At 44.7% G+C, this 18,199-nt stretch overlaps 1 protein-coding gene across 2 annotated transcripts in view; it reads left to right on the forward strand.

Moving 5' to 3' along the window:
• Positions 1–18,199, forward strand: part of LOC115196816 (guanine nucleotide-binding protein G(o) subunit alpha) — a 130,969-nt gene that overhangs the window by 22,836 nt on the left and 89,934 nt on the right. For both annotated transcript variants that reach the window (XM_029757737.1, XM_029757736.1), the window contains exon 3: positions 13,409–13,550. In XM_029757737.1, coding sequence (XP_029613597.1) covers positions 13,409–13,550 — 142 coding nt within the window. The remainder of the gene's footprint in view (positions 1–13,408; positions 13,551–18,199) is intronic.

Genomic DNA, 18,199 nt, shown 5'->3' on the forward strand with positions numbered 1-18,199 from the left:
AATGTGTCAGTGTGTGATCAAGGCCCTTGTACCAGGATGGAGTGGGACAGGTAGTTGAAGGCTGGGCTGGGCAGAGGGACTAAGCTCTGGTTGGCTCTGCTGTTGTTGCTACTGCCAGGAGGGCTGCCTGGAGGACATGATTAGTATCTGGAAAAGAGGAATGTGGCATATTCCCCATATCTCCTCCTCTCTGTCTGTGCACTGAGGGGAATGATGGCAGTGCTGCTAGTGCACTGGGACAGTCTGCTACTTCACTTATGCTCTTTCTGCCTCTAACCTTTCTCTATTTCTCCGATTCTTTCGCTCTCCCATCTGGACCCTCCTTTGCTCTCTTTATGACTCTCTCTCCCTCTCTACCACCCTCCCTCCCTTTCTCACTGTGGTCCAGATGCACTCGTCGATTGCAGAGCCAGAACTGACCAACCAGCCAGTCAGTGAGTACAGCCAGTCAGGTCCATGCAGGGGAACAAAGGGGCTTTGTCTGTGGTCTGGGAGGTGTTTGTGTCGGGCAGCAGATCCACGGTCAGGTCCTGTACAGATCAGACAAAGGGGCCTTGTTGGAACGGCTGTTTGTGTTGGGCCCCTCAGCTGATCTGAGGTCAGGTGATCCGGAGCACATCTGTGACATGTCTGATGTCTGAATTTAGCCAATACCTAACTACTGTAACCATGCGCAGTCTAATTATATGGTACGAACGCTGATGTACATTACAACACGGAGCTCTTATATCATTGTGTGAATTGAAACATCTATATGAATACTATAGACCTGGACTGTCATTTTATCCATGACAATCAGAATGGTGTAACCATGTGTTGACCGGCTTCTTTAGCTACTCGGAGTAATAGTCAGTTACGTAGTTGTTCTGGTTTGTGTTGCTGTGAGCGGTGTTAATTGGAGGAGGTTGTGACAGTGTTTACTGGGTTGTGTCAGAGTAACCTTTGCCAGATAGGTGTGGGGTAGCTAAATTGGCCTGTGTGGCAAGCAACACCCTCCCACCGGCAGATAGCCTCCAGGGGGACGAGGAGGAGGAGGCTGTAAATTAGCTCTAGCTGCTTTTAATGTTAATTACAGATGCAGGTGGAACAGCGTGGAGAGGAGGACAGCGCCGGGCAGGGTGAGGGGCAGAAGCAGTAAATTCAGAGGCAGTCAATTCTACGTGGAGTCACAGTGCTTTGCCCTCTACCAGCACCTCTACACCTCAGGCCTGGTGTGTCACTGTTCGTTGTCATCAGACTAGTAGGAACAGCCCTCCTCAGCAGAAAAGAAGGTGTATTAGCCAGTCCCAAAATGGCACTTGATCCAGACAGATATACTCTGCTACTGCTCTGTTCAATCATTGGGCATCTTCTGAATGCAATATCATTACATTAGAACATTTGTATGTCCATTTTTCAGATAGCCACGTATGCATTAATGAATCAATTATAGAATCATACAGTCAATTTGACTTTGTTTTTACCAATCTAACTACATAATATAATGGTAATCATTTATTTGAATGGTAAATCTATTGATCTCAAGATGCAGCTTAGACCTATCCACAATACAGGGAAATGCAGATTTGATAGAAGTGTGTGCTTGCATTCAGTTATTGAGCTGGTTTCTGCTGATTTCATGGAGCTACAGGTGACAAACAATTACCCTTCCATTTGGAAGTGCTGAGCACATCCCCATCCACATTGACGGGGCTGTAGTGGAGAGGGTCGAGAGCTTTAAGTTCCTCTGTGTTCACATCTCTAAGAAATTAGCATGGTCTACACACACCAACACAGTTGTGAAGAAGGCATGACAACGCCTCTTCCCCCTCAGGAGGCTGAATAGACTTGTCATGGGCCCTCAGATCCTCAAAAAGTTCTACAGCTGCACCATTGAGAGCATCTTGATTGGCTGCATCGCCGCTTGGTATGGCAACCGCTTGGCATCTGACTATAAGGCGCTACACAGGGTAGTGAGGCCCAGTACATCACTGGGGTCGAACTCCCTGCCATCCAGGACCTAGATACCAGATGGTGTCAGAAGGCCCTAAAAATTGTCAAAGACTCCAGCCACCCAAGTCATAAACTGTTCTCTCTGCGACTGCACGGAAAGCGGTACCGATGCAGCAAGTCTGGAACCAACAGGACCCTGAACAGCTTCTACCCCCAAGCCATAAGACTGATAAATAGTTCACCAAATAGCTACCTGGACTATCTGCATTGACCCCCCCATTTGCACCAACTCTTTTGATTCATCACGTCGCTGCAGCTATTGATTATTATCTATCCTGTTGCCTTACAGTAGTCACTTTACCCTTACTTATATGTACATATTTACCTGAGTTACCTCGTAGCCCTGCACATCGCCTCGGTACTGGTACCCTGTGTAATAAACAAGTTATCGTTACTCATTGTGTATTTATTTCTCATGCTATTATTTTTTTATTATAACATATGTCAGCGGAAGTTCAACCTATCCAGCTATGAAGCACAGTGCCCTTATGCTCATTGAACAAGAGAGGAGATGCGCTTTTTGTGCTGGTAACCCTCATATTAATAAACATAAAAACAAATGTTTTTTGCCATTTCGTTTCATTTGATTAAAAACCAAGTATAGCCTCCCCTCAATGAAGGCTGTATTTTTTTTGTCATGCCCAATGCGTTCAGCTGTAATGGGTGCGTGCTGGTGGCAGGAAAGTCAGGCGCAGGAGAGTGAACTTGGTATAAACGGAGCAGTTTAATAAATGCTAAAAAACTCAGAAAACCAATATATACAAAAATAATATAAAAGGGTACAAAATCCGTCGCACACCAGAACATGACTTGCACAAAACATACAACAAACAATCACCGACAAAGACATGAGGGGCAACAGAGGGTTCAATACACAACATGTAATTAATGGGATTGAAACCAGGTGTGATGGAAGACAAGACAAAACCAATGGAAAATGAAAAATGGATCAGCGATGGCTAGAAGGTCGGTGACGTCGAACGCCGCCCGAACAAGGAGAGGGACCGACTTCGGCGGAAGTTGTGACATCACCAAGTAGCCAAGCCTATCAATAAAGGGTTTGGCTCATGAGACTGCTTTGAAATAAATCTTAATCACCAAAACCTTATTAAAAGATCACATTTTGGACATCCCCTTTGTATCTGTAGGTCTACATTATTTTAGCTAACTCCCATTTTGAACATGCGTAAAACCCCCTCCGTGTAGGCTACATATGCGCATATTCCCATAATGAAATGAGAGATGGCATGATGCTGGTGACCCACGTATTTAGAAGTTATTTTCCTGTAACAATTGCCTGTTTTCCGTTTCATATGATTAAAAAACAAGCCCTCCATAGGCTACCCTTACCGCTGGGCTACTATAACAAAGGCCTGTTCATGTCTTTTTTGACGATTTTTATCCTGTTTGAAAAAAACCGGATTGTTTGTTTTTTGTTTTAATTTGATTAAAAACCAAAGTTATTAGAATGATTCACCATCCTGACTTTATGGTGAGAATGTCCATGGCTCGCATGCAATGCAATTTAGGAGCCTTCTGCTATTTCTGGAGAAGTATCAGTGCGATCTGTAAGATTCCATGATGTTTCTAAAACATTTGGGAGCTGTGTAACGGTGAGTCGACCCCTTTCTCTTCATATTGGATCTTTGTCCAGGTTCTGTGAAAACGTTGGTTATGTGTTAAACCCTCCAGTCTAAGTTGTCTTAATATTATATGCCCATTGGGAGCAATTACGGTGCCTGTTTATTTAAAACAAGTTTAGTTTTTATTAGAATTTCATTACAATTATTCAGTCTTTTTAGGCCCTATCGATAGTAAATTGACAAAGTTTGGCATGCCCATGGCTGAGACATATGCATAATGCAATTTACAGCAGATCTTGCCCCTATATCAGTGCGAATGCCATGTTACATTTCCATATTGAAGCCATGCAATTACTTAGAACAATGTGGACTGCAAACGTTCAACATATTTAGCAAGGATGGGATAGGTCTACATTTAGTTATTTTGTTTCTGTAGGCTATTTATCAAACTAGGCTATAATGAACTAACATTCGAATTGGTGACAAACGACGCAATGCATAAACGTAAATACACAACTTGAAGCAACCACATATCCATCTATGGAGCACAATCTGATAAGCCAGTGAGGAGTCAAGCCTCGACACACCAACACTAATTTATTTATAACTGGCTACCGGCAGCTCTTGTGCTCATAATTCCCGCAGTGAAAATAGCAAACATATTTCTGACACACTCCTTGACCTATGCCGCTACCACTAGCACTAAGATGTACCGTTACGTTAGGTTTGTTAAATAGAGGCTACAGTCAGTTCAAGGGGGAGACGTGAGGGAGAGACGGTTAAGTGAAATCAGCTTTGAAATCAGCATATTTTGCATTATGGTTTGCATATTATCACAAACAAAGTACAAGGGTAGTGAATTGATGTTATCTTTAGCTGTAAACTAGCAAGGAAAGTACTGTAAGCCTACAAAGCTGATGGTATCTTCTTGCATTGTAGTTAGTGTGTTCTAGGCTAGCCTGTATAGACATTGTTTTGCGAACAGTAATTAAGTTGAAACATTTCTACATGCCGTGTTCCATTATTTAAGTGTGTTAACTTCTGTGCAGCATGAGTGGGGAGCTAACATGATGTAGCCAAGACTCCCGGGACAGGCTAGAGCTACTAACAAAAAGTACGGAACCGTTTTTCATGTTTTAGTACTGAAAAGTACAGATATTTCGGTATACCATGCAACACTAGTGTCACAGGCGTCGAAAGGATTAGACCAAGGCGCAGCGTGGATAGTGCTCATTCTGAATACTTTAATGAGTAACACTTACAAAATAACAAAAACGACCAACAGTTCCGTCAGGTACAATAACTAAACGGAAAATAAACACCCACAAAACTCAAAGAAAAACAAGCTGCCTAAGTATGGCTTCCAATCAGAGACAACGAAAGACACCTGCCTCTGATTGGAAACCATACTCGGCCACACAAGGAAAATGAAACATAGAAACAGAAAACTAGAACAAATTCCCCTAGAAACAAACCAACCCCAAAACACACAAAATAACCCCCCTGCCACGCCCTGACCATTCTACTATGGAAAAATGACCCTTCTCACTGGTCAGGACGTGACAACTAGTTTATGCAGGGCTGAGATGCCACCCTGTATCCTCCAAACTGGTTAAAAATAGCTGTGATCAGAACAGGCTGGTGGGTTAGAGCCCAAAACCCTGCAGGCCTCAGCGATGATATTCTGCTGACTCAGCAATACACCTCTTATTTTCTTCCCCTGCTCCTTCTCCTCCTTGGGTTCCAGGGGAGATGACAATGGCAGATATAATTACAGGATGACAAACGACCAGGAGGGAGAGGAGGAAGAGGGGTGGAAGCAGAGGACTGTGTGAATGAGGGGACAATGGCTGCTGTTTAGGGAGGGATCAGGCTGGGATTTAATGACAGCTGTAGATATGCAGATCTGTCGCTGTAATTATTCAGCGTTTGTGACTGATCAAGGCTGGGTGTGAAGCAAACCCAAAATTACTGTCACCCTCTCCCAGCAACCAGCTGGCAAGTCCCAACTGAGGGAGGACACTTCATAATCTCAGTGGTAGGATTTAGCTCTGAGCGGGGTCTGGGAGGGTGAGAGGAGAGATCAGCAGACATAGTCAGGAAGATGCAGCGTTTTAGCAAGAGAGAGGGGGGAGGGGAAAATACAGCGGGTCCTTAGATACACCCTATAATTACTGTTGTGTGATTGTGTTTTTGTATGAATATAGACATTGTGGTTTGATATCAGAAAGCTAATGTGAGATGGAAGTTGAATGCGGTGAGGGAGCGGTGAGGGAGCGGTGAGGGAGCGGTGAGGGAGCGGTGAGGGAGCGGTGAGGGAGCGGTGAGGGAGCGGTGAGGGAGCGGTGCGGGAATGGTGAGGGAGCGGTGAGGGAGCGGTGAGGGAGCGGTGAGGGAGCGGTGAGGGAGTGATGTTGTGTGCCTGTTCCAATCTAGGGCTAGCCGAGGTGTGGTGCTGCCGTAACCCTGGCTGTGTCTGTGCATCCCAAATGACATCCTATTCCCAATATAGTGCACTACTTTTTATCACAGTCCAATGGGGTCTATGGGCACTAAAAAGGAAAGGGGGTGCCATTTAGGTAGCAGTCCATGTGTGTGTCTGTGGGTCGACCTCGGGGTGTGGGGGACAGATTGGTGCTAAAGGCTGGAGCATCTGATGCTTGGGAGGCAGCGCTCCTCTGATTGCAGAGGTTATAAATAGCGCCCCCAACGCTGGTAGGGAATCAAAGTAGCTCTGTCCCGGGGCCGATGACAGCAACAGCACTGGAGCGTGCCGGGAGCACAAAGGATCATTTGTTTGGCATGACGATTTGCAAACTCAAAATTACTGGCTTCAAAATCCCATTCATCCCCCTCGTACTTCTCTCAACAGTGAAATAGGTGTAATAAACCTGTACACAATACAAGGCGCTCCATTTATTGTAAGACCAAAAGCATTATGTAAACAAGTACGTTGCATTTAGTCAGTACAGTACAGTACAGTACATGGCTAGAATGCAAAATGACCACTCCATCCCTTCTTAGAAGCCCCTCCCTCTGTGTGAGAGCCAGTGACAGTGACGTGGTGGTAGAGGTTCCAGTTCACAGATCTCCACGTGTCAGACACCAAGGAGGGCCTAATGTGCTCTCTGTTCTGCCCTCCCCAGCGGCTACCTGCCGCCCTCCCCTCCCTCCTCTCCTCTCCTCCCAGCTGACAGACGGCCGAGAGAGACCCAAATGAGAAAAGTCCTCAAGCGTGAAAAGCACAGACCCTTCGAACATTAAAATTATCCTCCAATTGTGCTGCTCCGTTACTCTGTACCTATTTTCTCTTTCTTTCTCTCCCCCTCTCTCCCTCTCTCTCTATCTGTTACTTAATGAGGGTCCCTTAATAAAGTTGGTGGGAAGGGAAGGCAGTAATAATGATCTGAGCTCTCCTGTGGTGTTCCACCCACACACTGCCTGATGAGGCTTTGCAGAGAGGAATGGAAACCAAGGGAAGATGACTTTGAAAATGTAGCACACTAATGAAAGCCATAACGATTAAAAAAAAATCATCTGTACTTTTCATGTCCTTGCACTCAAGGGTATAGCAGAGCCTTTTGACCCTTCTTACTGGGAAGGCTGGTTTTACCATATACTGTACTAGACAGCAGGTTACACTGCACAGTGTGGTATGGTAAATCCTGCAGTCTCATTTCAGAGCTCTCTCCCTCCACTGCTCTGCAATGGGACACAGGGGGAAAGACAAGACTTTTAATCACCCTTGTAGAGTGACTTGTAATCACTCTTGTATCAGCTCCTGACATGCGCTCTGCAGACTGTACTGTGTGTGGGCCTGGATCTGCTCTTTCTGACAGGTGGCCTGGTATAAGGACTTGCTGTCCTTTCAGTGTCTCCTATCAGAAACAGAACAATGAGTCATTCGGCCCCTGTGAGAATCAGAAACCCCTGGGACATCAGCAACCCCTGGGACATCAGCAACCCCTGGGACATCAGAAACCCCTGGGACATCAGAAACCCCTGGGACATCAGAAACCCCTGGGACATCAGCAACCCCTGGGACATCAGAAACCCCTGGGACATCAGCAACCCCTGGGACATCAGCAACCCCTGGGACAGCAGAAACCCCTGGGACAGCAGAAACCCCTGGGACAGCAGAAACCCCTGGGACAGCAGAAACCCCTGGGACAGCAGAAACCCCTGGGACAGCAGCAACCCCTGGGACATCAGCAACCCCTGGGGCATCAGCAACCCCTGGGGCATCAGCAACCCCTGGGGCATCAGCAACCCCTGGGACATCAGCAACCCCTGGGGCATCAGCAACCCCTGGGACATCAGCAACCCCTGGGACATCAGCAACCCCTGGGACATGCACTTAGCTTTGTGATTTAGAGATTGCTTAAAGACGTGTTGTTTTGAACCCCTGGATTATTAATCAGTCACCTGAGATGGTGCGCTCACTGGAGTTTCAGCACAGAGGAAAACAGAGGCACAGCTGGCAGCGGTGCTGGGGGATATTGGCTTGACGTGATATTTACTAAACGTTTGCAAGGTTGCAGGTGTAGAGTGTTGTTTTAATGGTGATTTAGAGATCTGTGGTTGTGTAGGGTCAGAGTAGAGCTGTGGTCACTATGGGTCATCCCAATGGGGCAGTGGTCAGTGTGGAGAGATGTGGAGACGGATGTTCTGCTTTCTGTTGGCTCTGTGGTTAAGACATTGAGCAGCAGTGTTTGTTTAGTAAATGTAATGTCCAGTGTGGTGGTGGTCCCGTGGAACATGTACAGAGCAGGTATGCTGGCAGGTCTTTGCCAGGTGGGTCGTTCCACCTCAAAAGCATAAGAAAAAGGATTTCGACACCCTCCATCTCAGATTGTTCCAAAATTGTTTCTGTTAGAAACAGATAAGATTTGCATTCCTGCATCATTATTTTGTTGAAATATAATTTTATCTCTGAGAAATTAAGAGAATTGATTGCACCCAAATTGGCCATTTTAATTTATAGGATTCATATAATATTCAATAACTATGGTACCCAACATCTGATTTGGACCAAACAATGAGTTAGACATGAGGAATCCAAAGAACTGGTCAAAAGCCACCCACAGATACCCCAGGTCCCACTCCAATCCCAACACAATGAGTATATAGTATCAGTTCTCTATGTCTGGCAAGTAATATGGAGCTGCGGCTCGAAATATTGTCCTGAGGCCCATTGTCGTGCCATTCATCCGCCACCATCATCTCATGCTTCAGCATGACCATGTCGCAAGGATCTGTACACAATTCCTGGAAGCTGCAAAGGTCCCAGTTCTTCCGTTGCCTGCATGCGAAGGAGATGTGTCGTGCTGCATGAGGCAAATGGATACTGACTGGTTGCATGTTGCATTTACATTTTTGTTCAGTGTATATACAGTATATCAAATCAAATCTTATTGGTGACATATACATATTTAGCAGATGTTATTGCAGGTGTATCAAAATGCTTGTGTTCCTAGCTCCAACAGTGCAGTAGTATCTAACAGTGCAGTAGTATCTAACAGTGCAGTAGTATCTAAAAACGATTCACAACAATACGCATACATCTAAAAGTAAAAGAATGGAATTAGGAAACCCAGACAGGAAGACCACGTCAGTGACTCAAGCCACTCAAGTGACACACCCCTCCTAGGGACGGCATGGACTCATTTATCTGATCAGGGGTGGGGGAGACATCACCATCGAGACAATCATGACAATACTCCAAGCCTCAGCACCATACTACTTGGGGGGGGGGGGGTAAGTAAAACAAGTCTGTTAAAGAGGAAGGAAAACAGTGTCTGAGAGAGCTTTCATTTCCCCTGGAGAGGAGCTAAGCTCTGACAATCGAAACCAGAGTCATTGACCACAGGATTATGGGACTACTCAAAGTAAGGTGACTCACACAACTACACACAGTTTGCAGTAGGCTATATAATGCAAAGCTCCCCTCCCTTCTGTACTTTCCTCAACCCTTCCACATATGCTCTGTGCTGGGGAGAGTAGGAACCTTCCCCCCTCTCCTCTGGAACCCCCGCCCACCAGCCCAGGTATCAGTAATGCAGAACCAGTGTCTCCCCCTGCTGTTTATTACACCCACAGATAAAGCATTTGTCATAGGAAGATTATTGTTGAGGGAGGGAGGGAGGGAGGGAGGGAGAGAGAAGACAGGGAGAGTAAAGGGGAGATAAAGAGGCAATATTCTCTTGTCGTTGACACGCACATGTCTGTGTCACAGCAGCATTACTGCTGAGCTGTAGGTAAGTCACTGTCTCTCACACACACACACACACACACATGCAAGTTAGCCATTTCGTCATGAATGTTGTTCTGGAGGCAGCTCTGCAGAGTGGTCACTAGCTGGCACAGCCACAAAGTCATCAAATCTAACCCTAACCTTATCCACACTGCTAACCCTTATGCCTAACCCTAACCTTAACCACACTGCTAACCCTTATGCCTAACCTTAGCCACACTGCTAACCCTTATGCCTAACCCTAACCACACTGCTAACCCTTATGCCTAACCTTAACCACACTGCTAACCCTTATGCCTAACCTTAACCACACTGCTAACCCTTATGCCTAACCTTAATCACACTGCTAACCCTTATGCCTAACCTTAACCACACTGCTAACCCTTATGCCTAACCCTAACCTTAACCACACTGCTAACCCTTATGCTTAACCCTAACCTTAACCACACTGCTAACCCTTATGCCTAACCTTATCCACACTGCTAACCCTTATGCTTAACCCTAACCTTAACCACACTGCTAACCCTTATGCTTAACCCTAACCTTAACCACACTGCTAACCCTTATGCCTAACCCTAGCCTTAATCACACTGCTAACCCTTATGCCTAACCCTAACCTTACCACACTGCTAACCATTATGCCTAACCCTAACCTTAACCACACTGCTAACCCTTATGCCTAACCCTAACCTTAAATAAAGACCAAAAAGTTAATTTTTGTTTTCATGAATGTTTACAACATAGCCAATTTTGACTTTGCAGCTGTTTAAAACTCTCAGTTTTGCCTCCAGGACAAGACTCATGACAGTAAATGTCAGCCTGCCACACACACACACACACAGCTTTGTTTTTGTGACATTTCAGGACTTTTTGGAGTATAAAAATGTTGACCATTAAAAATCATATTTTCCCTAACCCTAACAACACCCTTACCCCCAACTCTAACCTTAACCCCCAGAACCCTAACCCTAACCTTAACCCCAGAACCCTAAACCTAACCTTAACCTTAACCCCAAAACCTAACCCTAACCTTAACCCCAAAACCTAATCCTAACCCTTAAACTTAAAATGGCATTTTAACAAATTCAGGACCTCTAAAAAGTTATTTTCCTACCTTTTCAGGACATTTGGGTGAAATGTTAGGACATTGGGCTCCAGATAATCAGTGGTGGAAAAAGTACCCAACTATCATACTTGGGTAAAAGTAAAGATACCTTAATAGAAAATAACTGAAGTAAAAGTAAAAGTCACCCAGTAAAATTCTACTTGAGTAAAAGTATAAAAGTATTTGGTTTAAAATATACTTAAGTATCAAAAGTAAAAGTATAAATAATTTCTAATTCCTTATATTAACCAAACCAGACGGCACCATTTTCTTGTTTTTATTTATTTACTGAAAGCCAGGGTCACACTCCAACATTCAGACATCATTTACAAACTAAGCATGTGTGTTTTAGTGAGTCCAGCAGATCAGCGACAGTAGGGATGACCAGGGATGTTCTGTTGATAAGTGTGTGAATTTGACTATTTTCCTGTCTTTCTAAGCATTCAAAATGTAAATAGTACTTTTGAATGTCAAGGAAAATGTATGGAGTAAAAAATATAATATTTTCTTAAGGAATGTAGTGAAGTAAAAATAGTCCAAATATAAATAGTACAGTAAAGTACAGATAAACTACTTAAGTAGTACCTTTAAAGTATTTTTACTTAAGTACACACACACACACACACACACACACAGCAGGGCAAGTTCAGGCTTGTCAGTGTATTGGGAGAGTAGTGATATGAGTTGAGACAGACATGGAGTCATTGCAAAGAGTCTTATGAAAGGCATGTTACTGGAGAGGAGGCATATTGCTGTTGGAGGATCACAAACTGTATCTGTATGTTACAGCCGCAGGCTTCTTGGGCTGGGACACTCTGCCTCTCTCTTGCGCAGTAAGTCAGGGCTTAGGGCACTGACATCTCTCTGCCTTTTCTTTTTATATGCTTGGCCTACTTCAAAGGGCACACACACGCTCACTTTCACAAACACAATGCTCAGACTGTACTCTTTGTTGGTAGGAGCTCGTGCTCCATCTGGTCCATTAAATGGACTGGGGATCTGGATATCATGACCAGTGAGAGTGTAGGGCTGGGCGGTGAGGTGAGGTGTTAATGGTGCCTGTCGGGGGTAAATAGGCTGAGCCTCTCTCTGCTGTGGTGTTTGTGTCGTGAAGAGGAGATCTCAGGCCTGGGGTCAATGTGTCTCCATGTGTATCTGCCTAATGGGGCGCACTCTCCACATCTGGTCCTGGACTAGCTCTGGCTGCTGGGTGGGGGAGAAACTCTCAGATCTCCCCTCTCTCCCCCTTTCTTCAACGGCCATCTACAGCGGCAACGGAGCAAATGAAAGAAAAATAGAATTAAGATGGAGCCAGGCTGAGGAAGAGAGAGGAGCTCAGGGCTACCCAAGCCTCTGTTTCTGTGTGCGTGTGGCTGTGCCTGCTTGGCTGCGTGCGCTTGGCTGCGCGCGCTTGGCTGTGCGCGCTTGGCTGTGCGCGCTTGGCTGTGCGCGTGTGTGTGTGTGTGTGTGTGTGTGTGTGTGTGTGTGTGTGTGTGTGTGTGTGTGTGTGTGATACAGTATGTGTGCCTCTGTGTGTCTGCCACCAGTATGTGTGCCTCTGTGTGTCTGCCACCAGTATGTGTGCCTCTGTGTGTCTGCCACCAGTATGTGTGCCTCTGTGTCTGCCACCAGTATGTGTGCCTCTGTGTGTCTGCTACCAGTATGTGTGCCTCTGTATGTGTGCCTCTGTATGTGTGCCTCTGTGTGTCTGCTACCAGAATGTGTGCCTCTGTATGTGTGCCTCTGTATGTGTGCCTCTGTGTGTCTGCCACCAGTATGTGTGCCTCTGTGTGTCTGCCACCAGTATGTGTGCCTCTGTGTGTCTGCCACCAGTATGTGTGCCTCTGTGTGTCTGCCACCAGTATGTGTGCCTCTGCGTGTCTGCCACCAGTATGTGTGCCTCTGTGTGTCTGCCACCAGTATGTGTGCCTCTGCGTGTCTGCCACCAGTATGTGTGCCTCTGCGTGTCTGCCACCAGTATGTGTGCCTATGTGTGTCTACCACCAGTATGTGTGCCTCTGTGTGTCTACCACCAGTATGTGTGCCTCTGTGTGTCTACCACCAGTATGTGTGCCTCTGTGTGTCTGCTACCAGTATGTGTGCCTCTGTATGTGTGCCTCTGTGTGTCTGCCACCAGTATGTGTGCCTCTGTGTGTCTGCCACCAGTATGTGTGCCTCTGTGTGTCTGCCACCAGTATGTGTGCCTCTGTGTGTCTGCCACCAGTATGTGTGCCTCTGTGTGTCTACCACCAGTATGTGTGCCTCTGTGTGTCTACCACCAGTATGTGTGCCTCTGTGTGTCTGCCACCAGTATGTGTGACTCTGTGTGTCTGCCACCAGTATGTGTGACTCTGTGTGTCTGCCACCAGTATGTGTGCCTCTGCGTGTCTGCCACCAGTATGTGTACCGTGGACATGATGTCCCTGTTTAGGTAAATGCCCACCTGACCTGTATGAATCACATTCATGTTTGCAGGATTATCCATGAGGATGGCTTCTCTGGAGATGATGTGAAGCAGTACAAGCCTGTGGTCTACAGCAACACAATCCAGTCTCTGGCTGCCATCGTCCGTGCCATGGACACCCTGGGCCTGGAGTACGGAGACAAGGAGAGAAAAGTGAGTCTCTCTACTGCTCCATCTGTACACTGTAGCACTGAGGGAATGGACTACAACTAGACAGACAGACACACAGACACACACACACACACACACACATGCATACCCACTGTCACGAACATTAGTAAGCAGAGCATTGTGTGCCGTTACCACTATATACTGTAGTGAAGGCCTCCCAAACATGTTTATATTAACAAATACACAAACTGTCAAACACTGACGGACACCGATATATTCACCCACGGGATTTTAACACGTGAAACCAGTCAAAACACCCATCCATCCTTATCCATCTGTGAAAATCCGTAACCTCAATGTTTTAGCAGATAATTGGCCACAAGGCTCTGACAGGATGTGGAACAGAGCACATACTGAGAGGAGGAGTGCAGGAGAACATGTAGATTCACACAACACACTATCTGTCTTTAATATTATACTATTATTACCCAGCACCAAGGAGGTAAGCAGACAGTTCAAATTCTAATACTGCATTCAGACCATGATGAATATACGGTCAGGAAGAACATCAGATACATGTGTTCAGTAGACATGTCACTTGTACTGTGCCATGATTCGTTTATAGCAGCATTGTTAAATTACGGTGGGGCCAACAATGACGATGATGAATGACGAAGATGGTGGGAATGGTTTGGGTATTGGTTCTATCCACAATGTTAAACTGCCGATAGCTGGATTGCAGTGTGAGCTGGAGGGTAATGGGGTCAAGGGTCCATAGCTGTGTCAGTACATGACCTCAGAGTGGCCTTATTAAGAGGACAAGACAGGGTGAAGGAATGTGTACAGTAGGATATCTGAGCTGCCCTCCTAATGCCTCCTCTCATGTGTTGTGTTGTATCCATTCCCCTGCCGTGCTCTGTTCCCTCTCTAAAACAGGAGGCACACCACTGACTCTGACCTTTCCAGGAAGTCCTTTATATTTTAATCAAACCAATGCTATCAATACCTTGGGACAAGGCCTCTGAAATACCCAGCTGCTATTGATTGTGATATTATCTCTTTCTGCTACTAGAACCTGAGCCAGGAGATGACAGGCCACAGGGGTTGTGTACTTAGAAATACTTTTCTCTATGCTTTTGCCATTCTCAGTCAAGTAATTTAGAGTGTGTGTGCGCGCGAGTGTGTGTTTGTGCGTGCGTGTGTGCGTGTGTGTGCGTCCGTGCGTGTGTGTGTGCGCGTCCTTGCGTGTGTTTGTGCACATGCGTGAGTTTGTGTTCGTCCCTGCATGCATGCCTGTGTGTGTGTGTGTCTATGACCCAAAAGTAAACTCCCCAAAAGCAATTTGTGATATCGGTCGGAGGTCACTGTCCCCAGGTGGAGAATCTCTCTTTCTCTCCCTAATGAAGAGAGAGAACGAGGTACCGCCACAGAAAGAGAGATGATTAGCTGCCTCAGAGAGACGGGCGGGGAGAATTAGAGGAGAGAATGAATGTGAGAGGGAGAATAGGGAATGAAGGGTAGGTGAGTCCCTGAACGGTGTGTCCTGTTGAGGACCCCTGTTTAGACTTGTATTTTAGTGTGAATGTGTGAGTGTTTCTCCATATAGCCAATATGTGCAGTAGAGGTTGACACGGGAGTGAAAATTAATTCCTGTCCTTTCCAGTGGTCCGGTCCCAATAAAAATCACTTCTATCCCATCCCATGTTAATTTTTACACGGCAGAAATCAGAAATAACTTCCTTCCATAGCTGCTCACCGGGATGCTCATTTGACCTTTTTTGACTGTTCGAGTACTCGCATGATTTTTTTCCTAGTACTCGAATGGACAGGGTTTGTACGGTCATAAAAATCCTGGAAAAGTAGTGGAGTTTCACGATTGTGTTTTCCAGGCCTGGAAAAGTTTTGGAAAATGTTCAAATCTGAAAAGTTTTGAAAATGTCATGGAAATGTATTTAATTTATTTTAATGTAATTTATTCAGGCACAGTTTTTAAATATTTTAATAATCAAATAAAAATCAGCCAGGCACAGGACGACACTTTAGCGCTTCTGTGTTTGCACGCATCACCTGCATGTGTGCGAGAAGTGTGGGCCGTTGGTCAAGGAGAGTGAGGCAGTCGGACAATGCAGCATCAGGTAGGCCTAGCCTGTAAAATATGATAAAGAAGAGACTAACTAGGTAGGTAGACAATTCAAAACATATCTTGTACCCTCTAGTTAACTGTTAAGCTATAAATGTTTTTGTCATGTCATCAATGTCCCAAAAAACATCCACTGACACTCGTGAATAAGGCCATACAAAGTTTTACTTTTTTGAACGATTCATATGATTCATTAAAACAAATATTTTTGATGAAACTAATGATTCACTTCATCATTGTATTATTTGAATCGGTTCAATCGCATTGAATCGAATCATGTGAATCAAATGAATCATTTGTGAATCGTGAACATTCATTTTAGGAAAACAAATGATATGTAGCCTTTCCTTTTGGATTATGATTATACAAAACTTGTTTTCTGGATACTTCCAGTTGATTTGGGGATCCAATGTATGGAGCATTGTAACTCAATGATGCTAGTCAGCCTGCAAAGTAAACACTTCTAAGGTAGCTAAATATGACTACAGGTGAATAAAAAGATTTTTCGCCTATCATAGCCATTTAATCTTTAATATATTGAATGAGCAAATGATTTCGAAAAGGCATAAAACGTATTTGGTTGTAATGTTGCAATGTTTTACGTCACGGGTGGTCAACCATCCTCCAGGAGAGCTAATGGGTGGGCAGGCTTTTATTCCTCTCCCCCTCGAACAAACCACATTTTAGAAATGAGTTGCTCAACTGACCTTGATAAACTGTCTCTGACGTGTTTGAGCAGGGCTTGATCAAAAGCCTGCACACCCAGTATCTTTCCAGACTGAGGGTTGACTGCATGTGTTTTAGACAGTTGCCTAACAGGTATTCTACTTTGTGGGAGGATAAGTGCCTTGCTCAAAGACAGGAGATGGTACATGGAATCAGAGAGCAGCCTCCAGTGTCGATACCACATTACACTTACTTTTTTATACGTATTGTACATAGAGAGGCCACCAATTGTTGGTCATGGAAATTAGGTTAAAAGTCATGGAAAAGTCATGAAATTCCATTTATCAAAATGTGTATGAACCCTGAATGGAGGAAAACAAATATGTGACTCATTTCAGGAAACTAGGTGTCTGTTACTACTTCACAGGAGAGCCATTTGAATGGAAACTTTTTTTTAAAAATCAAAATGTGTTTTTTTTGTCAGAAATGCCTTCTGGAACATGTGAACTTTCATGTGCCTTAATAACAAACTTGTATGCCATCTGTAAATACGAATAAAATTGTTAAATTACGAGCCTAGTTGGTTTAGACACACTTCTGTCTATAACATGAGCTGGTCAGTATGTGTAGGTAACCCTTTCTAACGCTGCTTTTTAAAAGATATATCACATAGTAGAACTGCAAAGGTGTTGCTCTCCACTTTCTGGAGGACCGAGTTTTGAAATCAGTGGAATGCACGGTAGAATTGGAGTATGATAGCCAAGGAGATGGAGAAAATTCAGGCGTTTGATTGCAAATATGCAGATGGAGTCGAAAAGAGAACACACAGAAGGCTGTTGTATAAAACACCTGTCTCCGGATTACATCTTCAAACTAAGGCAACCATGGCATCCATGACAGAGAGGGAGAAGCGTCCATCCATGTATACGGGTGAGATAGTCTAGCTAGCACCATTTTCAGATATTACACATTTCTAATTTTGTTAAAGTTAAAGTGTACTGTTAGCTAGCTACCTAACGTTAGATGGCTGGCTCGTTAGCTAACGTTACGTGTATGATCTGTGTAGTTATATTATTTGTATCTCAGAGACATTTGCATTGCTAGTTATAGCTTAATGTTAGCTTGCTAACATTGAACCTGGTATGTTAGCTACCTGAGATTCATGCAGGGTAGTAACTTTATGAGTTGGGATTATGGTTCATTGTTTAGCTAGCTAGCTACATGTCTAAACAAAAGACTCCACTATGCAAGTAACCATTTCAATAGAATGTTCATGATGTCACTACGACAACTGTCGATAGACATGGTTGGTAAATTCGCTCTCTACCACGATTTCAGAGCACTCTCGTCCGAGTGTGCCAGAGCGCAGAATAACTAATGAATTTATGAACGCTCAACACCCGTTGAATATTGCCAGTGTCAGTAAACGTTGGCAAAAAAGCGTAATTAAATTGTTGCCAGCAGCACATTTGCAGTCATCAACGCTCTGGATAACATAAAAACAGCCTAACCAGCTCTGCTAGGGTGAGTAAAATGATCAGAGTGAACTGTTCTCTCATTTGTGTCTGAAAGTAGCTAGCAAGCTAGCCAACATTAACCAGTTAGCTTGTGTGCTTGACTGCTGTTGTTGTGTCAGAACGAACGGATCAACCCAACTCCTCGGCCATAGCGTCCTGCGTGCACTCTGAATGCTCATTGAGCGAAACACTCTGAATTTACGTATGAACAATCTGGCAATGCTCTGAGTTTATGAACACCCAGAGCACACTGAGCACACTCTGGCATTCCAGATTAAATTTACAAACACAAATTTAAACCAGCCTTTAGTTTTGAAATCTTTGGTTGTTTAGTACATGGCCTCACATGGGAATCCTTAAAGACATGG

Source organism: Salmo trutta, chromosome 7, assembly GCF_901001165.1.
Source record: "Salmo trutta chromosome 7, fSalTru1.1, whole genome shotgun sequence".
NCBI lineage: Eukaryota > Metazoa > Chordata > Actinopteri > Salmoniformes > Salmonidae > Salmo > Salmo trutta.